This window comes from Fringilla coelebs (assembly GCF_963513975.1).
Source record: "Fringilla coelebs genome assembly, chromosome: 5".
Taxonomy (NCBI): domain Eukaryota; kingdom Metazoa; phylum Chordata; class Aves; order Passeriformes; family Fringillidae; genus Fringilla; species Fringilla coelebs.
The window spans coordinates 61,765,273-61,777,958 of NC_140033.1; the positions used below are offsets into that span (position 1 = coordinate 61,765,273).

The 12,686-nt window shown below is 45.8% G+C and overlaps 1 protein-coding gene across 6 annotated transcripts in view; it reads left to right on the forward strand.

Moving 5' to 3' along the window:
- Positions 1 to 1,011: 1,011 nt before the first annotated feature.
- The window catches only part of DENND5B (DENN domain containing 5B), a 104,481-nt gene continuing 92,806 nt past the window's right edge, over positions 1,012 to 12,686 (forward strand). For all 6 annotated transcript variants that reach the window (XM_084206597.1, XM_084206600.1, XM_084206599.1 and 3 more), the window contains exon 1: positions 1,012 to 1,237. In XM_084206597.1, coding sequence (XP_084062723.1) covers positions 1,126 to 1,237 — 112 coding nt within the window. In that variant the 5' untranslated portion in view covers positions 1,012 to 1,125. The remainder of the gene's footprint in view (positions 1,238 to 12,686) is intronic.

A 12,686-nucleotide genomic window follows, 5' to 3' on the forward strand; every position in this document is an offset into this window, starting at 1 on the left:
AAGGGGTCATAGGAGTTCACAGTAAGAAAATGACAAGACTGTAATTATTACAGGTGGCATGGAACAAGACTAATAAACAGATGAAACATAAAAGGATAAAAGTGAAAATACTGAATGATATGATATCCAGAATACTGGATAATACCGGAATACGGGAAAATACGGAATGATATGATATCCTTATGATATCCAGATATCAAAATTATTGACGTGTGTGGGGGATCTTATCACTTTGGAGAAGAAAAAGAACTTCAAAGAATCTTCTCTGCCCCTTTAAAAGTAGGTGCCGCTCGCGGACAGAGCTGCCAGTGTTTTGGCATCGGGTGATCCTAACGAGAAGGATTTTCGTTAATAATAATGCTGATTGATTTCTGGACGCGGCAGAATGGCTAGAAAATCTTAAGTGAACTAAGAACGAAGTAACATTTTAGATTTTTGCTTTGAAACGGAGTGCGAGTAGCCAAGAAATAGCTCTCCCGTAACGTGGTACGGGTGCCATCCATCACGGCGCGGGGATGGAGACCGCACAAAAGCCATCCGCCGCGGGTGGTGGCTGTTGCTGCCACACGGGGCTGGGGAGGAGAAGCAGCCGTTTCCCCGGCAGGATTCCCGCAGGAAGCGCTCAGCGCAGCCCGGGCGCCGGGCGGGGCTCGGCCCGTTCCGGCAGCGGGGCTCCGGGAGCTCCCTCCTGGGGCGGGGGGGAAGAGACATTCCCGATAGGAAGTGGCACCATCTCCTGCTGTATTTAAATAAAGCCAACCTCTCCTGCTCACACGCGGGGGAGCTTTAGGCTTCAATCGCGGATACAGCGGATGACAAAGGCGCCCGCGGCTCTCCCGACCCGCCGGGAACGCCGGCCCAAGGCGCGGGGCGGGGGCGGCCGCGCAGGGTTTAAATGCCCCGCGGGGGCGGGCCGGCAGCGCGCCGTGTCCCGCCCGTCCCCGCCCCGCTCAGCTGACAGCGGGGCCGCCCGCCCGTTCTCCGCCGCCCGCCGGAGCCGCCGCTCGGTGCTCGCCTGCGCGGCCCCGCCGGGGATGGGGGGCGGCGCGCCGTGACCGGCCCGCGGGCGCGCCCGAGCCGCGCTGCTGCCGCCGCACGGAGCCGCCGCCGGGAGCCGCCGGCGGGATGAGCGGGAGCGGCAACCCCGGGCCCGGCGCGGCGCCCTGCCGCTTCGCCCACTACTTCGTGCTGTGCGGCATCGACGCGGAGAGCGGGCTGGAGCCCGACGAGCTGGCAGGTGAGCGGCGCCGGCGGAGGCCTCGCCCGCACCGCTGCGGCTCGGCGGGCGTTCGGGATGCGCTGCCTCAAAATGTCTGCTCCCCCCGAGGAGGGGAGGAGGAGGGGTCGCCGAGCGGGTGGGAGCCGCAGGGAGGGAGCCACTTTGGAGGATAAAGCATCCTCCGGAGCGGCTGGTGGAGCATCCCCCCAGGGCAGCTCCCGGCGGGCGGTGGGGAGCGTTTGGCCGCCGGGATGCTCCGTCCCCCGCAGGCCGGGCTGCGCTGACCCCGCCGGCCCGGTCCCTGATGCTGGCGGGGTCGGGCAGCCCCCGGCGGGTGGGCGCAGCGTCCCGGCCGCGGCCAGCGGGGCGCCACTGGCAGGAGAAGGGAACCCAGGGTCACGGAATTGGAGGGAGCCGTATGACCGTGCTTTCTGCCGGGGCAGATGCATTTTCTTCAGTCTCTGCACTGGAAAGGAGGGGGAGGGATATGGGAAGAACTGAATATATTAATGGAATCGCATCTTTCTTATGTTTATTCGCACCTTATGTCTATTCAGAAGTAGTCTTCCCGCATTCTTCTTTCTCCCCTCTACCCCAAAAACGTTACAGGGAAAAAAAAGGAACAAAACTATTGCTGTAGGCTGAAAGACATTTTCTAAAATGTTTATTTTTGGTGGGTTGATGACTGGATATGAGCTGATCACGTTGGCATAAGGCAGCAGTTCTTCCTCAATGTCACTTTTGTTTATGCAAAAGAAACAAAGTCAGGTTTTTACATATAAAATTTGATCAACTTCAGGCTTAATAACAGGGAAGCTAAGCGTTGCATGGAAGCTAAGCGTTTCCTCATGGAGTTATGAGTTGGGAAGTGTTTAAGTGCCAGTGTTTGCCCATTCCCATGCGTTCACACTGCAGGCAAAGGAGCTGTGCGTGGCTAGAGCTGAAGGCAGCAGTGAGCCTCTCTGCCTGGCAGTGGGATCCTGAGGATGGGATCCTAATGAGCTCTCTGCAGCTATTGCATCAGGAAGTACCTTGCCTTCTGGTTGTGTAAGAGAAAGACAGGATGATCTGTATCACTGGTCAATGTACACTGGTTGAAGTTCATGTTTTTGTCACCAGTGAAAGGGGTGGATGCACGTATGTTTCCAAGGAGCCTTATCTTAAGGCAGGGTAACTAAGTCTCTACCCTTGGTGATGAGCACACATTACTGTATGGAGGTAGCCCTGGGGACTCCAAGTTGAAGCATTAGCTAAATGTACTTTCATCTCTTTGTTTTTTCACGTTACTTGTGACCACAGCTGTGTGTTTTCAGTTTTGCTTCTTTTAGTAGAAAACTCCTGACTCCCAGGAGCCACCTCCCAGCTGATGGCATGCAGGGTTTGATTTGCATCAATGACCTATTGGGGTTTCAGCTACCTAAACTTTGAGTCATCTATCTGAAAAGAAACTATTTCTAAAGCTGTGTTGGCTGGTAGGCTGTGCCTTCCCTGATGGACTTTCCAAGTTGTCTTTTGCTGATTTTTTGCACCATTTCCCAGGGAGGTGCACAGCTGTGTTCTTGGGGAGCACTGCTCAATGACAGCCTGAGTGTGGTGGGTTTGTGCAAATGTAATGCCTCAACTATAGGGCTCCTCTTCTGTGGTCACTCAATAGGTTTGGCTGAACTGCTCCAGCAACACTAAGCAGATTTCAAAGCTAAAGTATTCTCCCTCTTCATTTTTCAGTGAAAGAAAGTAATTTTGGCATGTACAGGATATACCCGTTTAGAAAATACAGTGCAGCTGTGAATAATTTTAAAGAGAAATTAACAAAAGTAGTAATTTTTGAAGCAATGTCTTTGTAACTGGTTTCAACTAGGCAAGGTCCAGCAATATGGTTTGGACATACAAACACTTTTGGTAATGCCAGTTCTGGAGGTATTCTTAATACCTTAGGAGGGTTGGGATGTGATAGAGGAAGAAGTGGAGTAACAGAAATATGATGGGACTTACATTGCCACTGAGCAATGTTATATTTTTAGGGACTCGTGACACGAGCTTTCTGCTATCAGCCGGGAGCTCAGCAGTGGGAAATGCTGGGGAGGAACAGGGAGTGCTGTGAGCCACAAATATAATACAGCCGTGGAAAAATTACCTCTGGTTTGAGAGGTGGCTGAGGAAACTTTTCTGTTAAAGCTTGGGGAGTACTAATGCTGCTGTAGGCAGATGGTAGTGAGAGCCCATCTACAAATCTATGTTACAGGTTTCAAAACCCAAGGTACTACAATAGAATTCTCTGCTGTGACGGGTGGGGAAAAAGATGCTTGAGGGAGCAGAAAGTCTGTTCTATCACAGGAAACCCACAAATGGCTATTCTTTCTAAAAATGTTCTCAAAATTCTTTGTGGAAGTAAATGACCCTGTTCTTTCAGTGTTATGTAGCTGTGATAGCTACATCTTGTGCTTGAAGAGCTTGTTGAGGTAAGTCACAAGGCATCAATGAAAAGTTGCTGTGACTTAAGCTGCTACACAGATCATCCCCAGTTTAGCAAAAAAAAAAAAAAAATAATCAAGAACCTGCTTATCTCCAAACCCGTGAATCTCTGAGGATTTGAGATGGACCCTGTGGTAATATTCAGGCAGCTGACCGTGGTACATGGTGTGCTGAGGAGCTGCCTGTGAGTCAGCTCTGGTGTCACCTGGAGCTCCCTGACCTGTGCCCTGCCTTGGCTGGGGACAGCCCAGGACTCTCCCCAGTGTGGAGGCTTTCCTTGCCTTAAGCCCAGAATCTCCTCTGACAAAAACTCTCTTCAATTAAAAACAGCAAAAAGCACCAACAAATCCTCATCTGCTGCATCAGGCAAGAAGTGAAATATTTCAGTGTTACTCGTGAGAGCAGGGCAAAGAACTGCTTTTCTGATTCTTGTAGTGTTGATAGGTTTGTTCAGAAAATGAAATAAAATCAACATTTATGGTTGTATAACATTTTGACATGCTTTTAGGGGAGAATATTTTGGTTTATAGCTCTTGTTCCACTGAATGGATGCTCAGGGCTTAAAATAAGCTTGGTAGATGAGAATTTTCCACCAAGCAAACAGTTCATTTTGCTTAGATTATTATTTTGTCTTTTGCATGTACGCTGATTTCTGGTACAGATTTTTTTTTTGTGAGTAGCTTCACAGCTGGCTCTTCAGATGGCTGATTTGGGGTTTTTAAGTGAACTAATTCTGAACAGATAAACGCTGTTTACCTATTGCTCAACTTGGTAGTGTATCCAGGCACACAGCAAAATTGTGTGTAGATTATGATGTTGTCAAAACACTTGTGGCCCTTATCACAAAACTCTCACTCAAGGATGGAGGGAAAAAAAAACCTTTTTTTTTTCCCAGGGACTCTTTCCAGGGACTTGAAGGAGGAAAGGAAACTATCTAAGGATTTCTTGGTGTTTAATAGTTGGAGAGGTCATAAAAGAAAAGCAGGGTATTTGATGTGAAATATCTTGAAAAGCATGAAAAAATTTCAGTATTGGTTTCAGTGTCCTGTTGAACTCCCCTAAAATGGGGTAAAGGGAGCTTTTCTGTCATGTGTAGGGTTGATGGAAAATAAATTTTAGTTCACTTTCCTCTTCATGCCTGCTTCTTTCAGGTAAAGCCATTTTGAGACTATCAGTCTTGGAATTGCATGTGCTCAAATGCATTTGTTATAGTAAATATTTAACACTGCATTTAACAAAAAGCCCTAATTGCTCATTTAATTTTTTCTGTCGTATGTTTTTTCATACTATGTGAATTTCACGTTCATATATAGTGAGCTATAAGTGCAGGGCACAAGGTTTTCTGGCTGTAGCAGCTTTTACCATTTGCTTGGGGAACATGTTAAATTTTTAGTATCTTGTTTGAGTGTCACAAACTACAATTAAGAAAAATCCAGAGTTCACATGACTCAGTTAAAAAGAACAGGAAATGTACTTCATTGGGGAGGTAATTTAGTGCTCTGAAGGAAAGTAGGGAGAGGATTAGGGATGGGTGTTTTGTTCTGAAGTGGAAGGACTCCATTGAGGGTGTAGTTTGGAGGAAGAGAAGGTGCAGTAAGCCAGCTTGGGAATTGGGGCTTGAAGAACCATGTTGGATGGTGTCTTCTCTGTCTTAGAATGGGAATATTGGTGGAGTTATGGCTGCCTGCTTGCTGTGTGAAAAGATTTATAAGATCTTTATAGGGTTTTTCTCCACACATGAACTGTAAATGTTACATTACACTGACTAGTTTTGGCCATTGTGTAAAGATTCAGTGTCTTACTGTCCTATTCAGTGTATGCTTGAGAACAGTAGGGAGCTACTGTTAAGATCAAATTCTTTATTTTAATGGCCAGCAAAGCAGAGAGTGGATACTGGTCATGCTCGCTGAAAATGCTGAATGTCTTGGGGAAAATGCACATTTCTTCTACCTTATGCTGTTTCCCTACAAAATATCCACATATTGGTAATTAATTTCCCTTCAATGAAATGTTAAAATCCAAACAGGGCATGCTGCAGTCTGGCTAACTGTGCTTCTTATCTAGTAGGCTCTTATTTTTAGAAAGCTAAAAGACTTTTTATGTCCTTGTGTGTGCTTGGCACCTGCGTGCTGCCGCCTCGCAGCGCCTCCCCGCCGCCTGCGCCGTTCTCCTTCGCGCTTCCTCCGTGCCAGGGCTGTGCGCTGCCAGAAAACTCGGTGGCATTACTACAGTCGTACAACTCCTTGTCTGCATGGCTCTTCTGAAAATAGGCAATTGGGTTTTTTCCTAGTTTGCTGGAAATAGACTAAGTTTCCCTCTACCGAGGAATATCTGATCGGTTGCGATTCCTGTGACGCAAATGAAAAGCAGGCCACTGAAGTTCTGCTTTTCACTTTTAAGTGTAGTCCAGATTTGCACAAAGCAAATTTTTGGAGGGATTGTCCAGATTAAGTAATGATGAGAATGGTGCAAGTAGAGGCAGAGATGGTTTATGCTCTTCAAGTTAACAAAACTTAACTTGCTCCTCAGAAGCAGTTGAGGTCAATTGCTTAGGCTTTCTCATCTTTGCAGGGCTTGTGGGAGGAATGGAATTCAAGCGTTTCTCCAGCCTTCCTTAAGAAATGATGCTCAAATGGAGCACTAAATCTTCTGACATTATAGCTGGAAAAAACCAAGTCTCATGGATTAGGGATTGGATGGAGTAGCTGGCTTATTGAAGTAACTGTCATTTTTTTGTGAACTGTCATAATAATAGGAAAATACTGTGTATGCATTTAGGAAACCTGTTTGATAACAATCTAAGCTGGGTTAATATTTTGTTCATGTGAAACCAAATCTTATTCTACATATATAAAGTGTTGCTTTTCTAGTTAAAGAGTATGGAGCTAATCCCTGCTTTTGGATAACCAAAATTGGATGCTGAAACAGAAATAATGTTTCTGCTCTCTTCTACATCTTCAGAGGTAGTGGCATGGATAATTGCTGTAATGGTTCATTCTTCTTTTTTTGCTGTTGGAGGAGAGCAGAATTCCACTGTAATACCACAAAGGTTTTAATTTCACTTTAAAAAATATCTGAATTATGCATTAAAGACTTAGTTCCTATAGGAGGATTTCTGCAGCCAAAGGAGTCAGTGCTTTTTATAAAGAACTGTCAATATTATTGATAAGTATGATCTCCAGTTACAATAACCTATAATAAGGAGTAACTCTCTTGCTGGCTTGGATGACACACTATTTGTGGCATTGCTGATGGCTGTGACGTATTGCTGTGTTTCAGCAAGAGCACTTTCATTCTCTATCTGCTTATATGCCAGAGAAATGCAGGATTTAAATGCTCAGCCCTGATGTGATTATTCTGTTATACATTTGCCTTCATCTAAGTTTTTTCTACTGTATTCCTTTGAAAATAAGGTACTGGTTGGGTTGGAAAAACATCATTATTCCTATCAATAGCACTGACTCGCTAATGCTAAACCAAAGAGAATTTCTTGTACTTTGCTTGCCAGATAAGCTGCTGTTTTGATTTCCACTTAGGCAGACTAAAGCCTCTTGCACGCTCGGAGGCTGCTTGGCTGCCAGTGGCTGTTGCAGTAGCGGAGAGGAAGAAGGTGTGATAGCGTACGTGAGGGGGCTTTTTCAGTGAGGATCCCAGAGCTGCCCCGTTAGTATTTCAGGAGGCAGCCCTTTTCCTTCACACACTGTAACTGCAGCAGTAATCAAAGCAGTGCCAGGCAGAATGGCTGAGCTGCTGTCCTTTATAAGAACGACCTAAATCCAGCCCTAATCTTGTTCCTGCGCAGCAGCCTGAAGTCACTGCTGGCCCCATCCTGGTGGCTTAGTGCTGCAGTGGCTGTGGAGAGATGGGGTCCCAGGCCCACAGCCTGTGCCACAGAGCCCTGGCAGACAGAGGTGGCACACAGCCTGTGCCTGGGGCACAGAGCCCCGGGAGACAGAGGTGGCACAAAGGTGGCACGTCCCAGGGAGCGCGGCGGCAGTGCCGGGTCGGGCTCAGCACGGCCGCGTGTCGGTGGGGAGGATTTGGACACAGTGGTTGTGTGAGCCTGAGGTCAAGGTCCTGCTGCCAGGGGAGAGGCTCCTGTGTGGGTGCCCACCTCTGTCCTGGTCCTCAGGGTGCTGGAGGATGGTGGTGTTGGGGGAAGGTGATGCTCACCACTCTGCAAACGGAAGAGCAGCGACCATATCTATGTCAGAATTGCTCAGGGTGGTGCGTGACTGTAATATTGATTTCTCTGCTCAGCTGTTTTCCCGTGTCCTCGCCAGAGCCATTTCCCAGTGCTGCAGGAGCTGTGCCAGTGCCCTGACACCCTTCCCACAGCTCGCCTGTGCCAATGCAGAGCTCCATGCAGGAATAACTCCAAAATCAGCTGCTTCAGGAGAGGCTGAGCTGCACGCAAGCCAGCAGGGCAGGGGTGTCAGGGCTTTCTTGCCTGCCTTCTTTCACCTGCTTGTCATGGGCTAATCAAGTTGTCCTTAATGCCAGCTCGTCCCTAAACATGCTGGCAAGTGTACAGCCCACAAAGGCTCTGCGTGGGCTGGCACTGGATATGAGGCTGGCACACTGCTCCTGCTGCAGTCCTGGTCTGTTGCAGTGAGAGCTGGAGTCAAGGAGAAATGTGAATGAAGGGGAAAAAAACCAACAGTGCGTGCACTTCGATGCAGTTACAGCTGTGATCTTTGGCTGGTGTTGTTTGAGATCATGTAGGACCACTTACATATGTGGAAAGAGTTTCTTCTTCAGCCGCCTCTGGTGTGCATGGAGAGGAACTGTGTGGAATATGTGAATCTCTGTATAGCTCATGACTGTAAATAGCCTACAATTTTTGTTCTTCTCTTGTTTTTTTCTTTCATTATCTATCTCTTAACCAGCAAATAGCAAAAATATATACAGTAGGAAAAATTGCATTGAGGAAAACCAAATTTGGTCAGGAAACAGTAAGCCTTCACTGTGGTTTTTTGATCACATTAGCCATATAGATAATCCCAAAAGTAATTAGGGAAGAAATGGTGATGGGTCATCATAGTAAAAGAAACATTCTGTGGGAATGACTAATGTGTGATTAGACTCAGACTGCTGAGGTGTCAGATATAGGCATAGCTGGAAGAAATTCCTGTTACATTAGCAGTATGAAAATATGAACAACTTCAGTTGAGCTTGTTGCTTGGAGTCAAAGATCATTTTTAATCATCTGTGATCAGCTGAAGATTCTCTCATTAGGGTGTCCTGGGCTTGGTGGAGGTGCCTGGCTGAAAACATGAAGCCATTCTCCTTTGAGGTCTGAGGTTTTGCTTCTACCTCCATGCCTACCCAAGCCATGAAAAATAACATCAAAACTTCCAAGCAGATGCTTGAAGAGTGAAATGGAAAGAGTGTATTCCATGGGAAAGAGGAATACGAGTGGGAAGAGCCCTTCTGTGGTTTGAAGTACTTTACCAGATCTCAGTGACCTGCTTCAAGTGATAGTACAAAAATTAACTCTTACTAGAATATGATATTGGAGTGAGGGGTCTGGTTTTGGTGGATCTGTAAAGAAATCTGGTTCTCTCACTGGAGAACAGCCTTCACAATTTCATACAAACATGTCAGCTGTTCTTGGTTTGTGTTCAGAGGCAATGTTTAAATATGTCAGTCTTGTAGAGTTAGCACCCCCCTCACCCTGGAGCATGAATTTGAGTTTGCTTTGCAGTCATTTTAACCATCAAATTGCAGTAATAATTCTAGGATCTAGTAGCTCTTAAAACCTAGTAAGCTTGATATCAAGCTTGATATGGAGTCAAATCATGCTTTGAATCTGTATGAGTGGTAAGTTGCACAGCATGAAAGCCAGAAGTATCCTCTGTCCACCCCCTTCTTGGTATTCTCTTGTCATGTTAAAGACTAACATGTGGAAGGGTGAGGGGGCTTAATCTGAAACACCATTCTGTGTCAACAATGACAGGATTAAACAAAAAAAAGAGCCGAGCTCAACCGCCATGGGTGTGTAGTGGCTGCTGCTTTTCACGGATGACTGAAATTATTTGTATAAATTTGCATTTTCCCCTCAGCATCTGTATAAAGCCCTGCTCATTCCCATGCAGAGCTGTTTGCACGTCCAAGCGGGTTGGCGTGCGGTGGCACGCGATGCCATGCCGTGTCACCTGTGGGAGCAGGAGCTGCAGTTACAAGGGAAAATCAAATATCACCACGTTTGCTCCTTACACGAGGCTGCCCAGAGCTGCTTTGAGTCCCTTGTGACTGAAACACAAGAGGGCTGAGCTCTTAGTAATGAAATGATGAAACCAGAACTCACTTATCTGGTATTTCCTCAATGAAATATTGATTAGATGGACCAAGCAGCCTGCTTTGGAGTGACCAGCATCTGGAATCAGCTGGAGCCTTCTGGAAGAGGATGCTGTTGTCATGGTCCAAATAGGTATTGCTTACACTGACTTCAGGTGTCTGACAGGTTCTGCAGTCTGTTCTCACCGACCTGGATGGTCTAAATCACTTAAGAGCCCCCTTCTCCTGCTTTTTCTCCAGATTGCTGCTGAGATTAATCCAGTCAGATGGTGTAAATACCTTCTGCTGGGCCCTCTGGTGTCCCCTGAGATGCTCAGGAAAGAAAATTGAGATTTGTTGTTTTAAATTCAAATTATGAAGTATTTGAGCAAAGAATGCAATATGCAATTGAATAAATATTTGGCTTTTCATTGTTGAGGGAGGGGAGGATTTGCTGATGAGTTAGTTATTCACACAATACTATTTTTCTATCAGCATTCCCACTTGGTATTCTTGTTTGTTTTATGTTGCGCAATACTCTGACATGAATTTAAAATGAAGAACAATTTTATGCTTAAAAACAAAACACCAGCTCTGTTAACACAGACTTTCTCTCAGCTGTGATGCTGGCTGATGTGGAAAAGATAAAGGGCTGGTGCACTGTTTCTAGAATGGGATTTTTTTGTAATGTAGATTTTGTGCTCTCTCACTTTTATTCTTTCAGTATAGCTATATGAAAATACACAGCACCAAATATTTGAGGAAGAATTCCCACTATTTGTTTAAAAAAAAGAACAAAACCAAAGAATCCAAACAAAACTAACAGAAACACTAAAACCCCCTAAAATCTTGTGAGGATATGAAGATTAAGTGTTGGTCATGACTCACATTGCTTGAAAACTGCCAGGTGCTTTATAAAAATGACTGATGGTAGATGTGTGTAAAGCTGTGTGCAAAGGGTGTATTTTGCTGTATGTGATGCCTTGTAAGCACTGCAGAAATATCAAGGCCAAGAAGAAAGATATTACAGTGTCTTTAATGCACCCCTTTTGGGGTTGTCAGCCTTTGTCTGTGACTACTATTGCCATGAATCTATCAAGGGAGAATATTTATCTCTGCAAATCAGGGTAGCAGCTATTCAGCATAGATGGATTAGGTGTTGAGCCTTTTCCCAAGATGATGTTGTTCAAGATAGGTTTCTCTTACAACATATTTGCAAATATATTGACTCTTTCTGGCTTTAGTGAGTATGATAGCAGATGTTGTTTGACTCTCTTAATTCAAGCAGGGATGTGTTGTCTAGTGTTTGTGTCTGAAATTTGGGAATGACTAAGAATTAAAGAATCCTGGTGTAGGGAATGCTATTAGGTAATAATTTTTTTTCCTGTATGAATATGAACATCTGCATGGGGTGAAGCAGCTGTAATGGTGGTCTGCTGTTCCTCTTAGCCAGAGGGGGATGGTGATGGGAAATGTTAATTTTCACAATAGCAGTTCTGGGTAATAACTTATTGTCATTTCTATGCCCATGTCTTTGTTTCTCTCTACTTGGAGCTGCCCACAGGGTGGTGATTTGAGTGGGGAAAGAAAGAGCCCTGTTGAAATTTGCTCAGTGTAACACACTCTTCAAAAAAAAACAACAACCAAAACAAAACAAAACAAAAAAATCCCTCCAGCCTCATGTGGGCTGAACTTCCCATGAAAATCGTGCCTTAATGAGCTCAGGCCCCTCAGCCCTGCTTTGTCCCTGTCAGCAGGTGAGAAAGGGCCGGGGTCCCTGGCGTGGATGCCCTGGCTGTGACCCAGGAGCTCGGGGTCGATTAGTTCAGCTCTTGTGCTTTCGGTGGGAATAAGAATGACAAAACCTTTGTCTGGGGGCCTGGATGTATTCATGCTCCTCGCCTTCAGGTCCGTGTTAGCACTGGAACAGCCATTTGTCCAGGAACCAGGGAGAAAAGGCACAGATTTAGGTCTGCCCCAGAGCCGAGAGCACATCGCTCAGAGCAGCTGTTGCAGTGGTGTGTCCAAGATACAGATCCTATATGATGGTGATCATGATCTGAAAGCTATCTGCAATTCAAAATCGCTATTGGGTTTCAGTTATTGGTTCATATTTTGTCAGCACTTTGTGACAATGACTTCTGACTGTGTCCCAGTATTGCTTGTGATGCACTGAATAACTCAAAAGGGAAGCTGATGCTAACTAAGCAGGAGACCATCTGTGTTGTTAATAGTGCAGTGTTATCACACTCAAAACTCAGCTTGAGTGATTGATAACATGATCACACCAGGCTTGTTTCCTTTTTATTAAAAAAAAAAAGTCAAAATACCACTCCCCCAACTGATCTTATCCTCCCCCCAATCTTATCTCCCAACTTCTGAGCACACATGTCAATTTAATTTTGTCAGAGATAGAATGGAAAAGAAAAAGGATTTTTTTTTTGTGATGTCCCTGCAGCTAGAGCAGAGATCCTAATTAACCTTCCCATAGTGTAGGTACATGGTTTGTGGTAATTAGGAGTGGGGCTGCAGCAGAGCCTCATCCCCAGTGGGCTACAGCTGTGCAGGACAGGTGAACAGCACTGAAGGTGATGAGTGCCCAGGTGCACTGACCAGCCACCAAAGGGAACAGAGGGCACACAGGTGTAAAGCATGTAAGATGTTGGCTGTAGAAGGTTGGAGAGCAAGAAGGGCAGATGCTCTCAGCCTTGTGAAG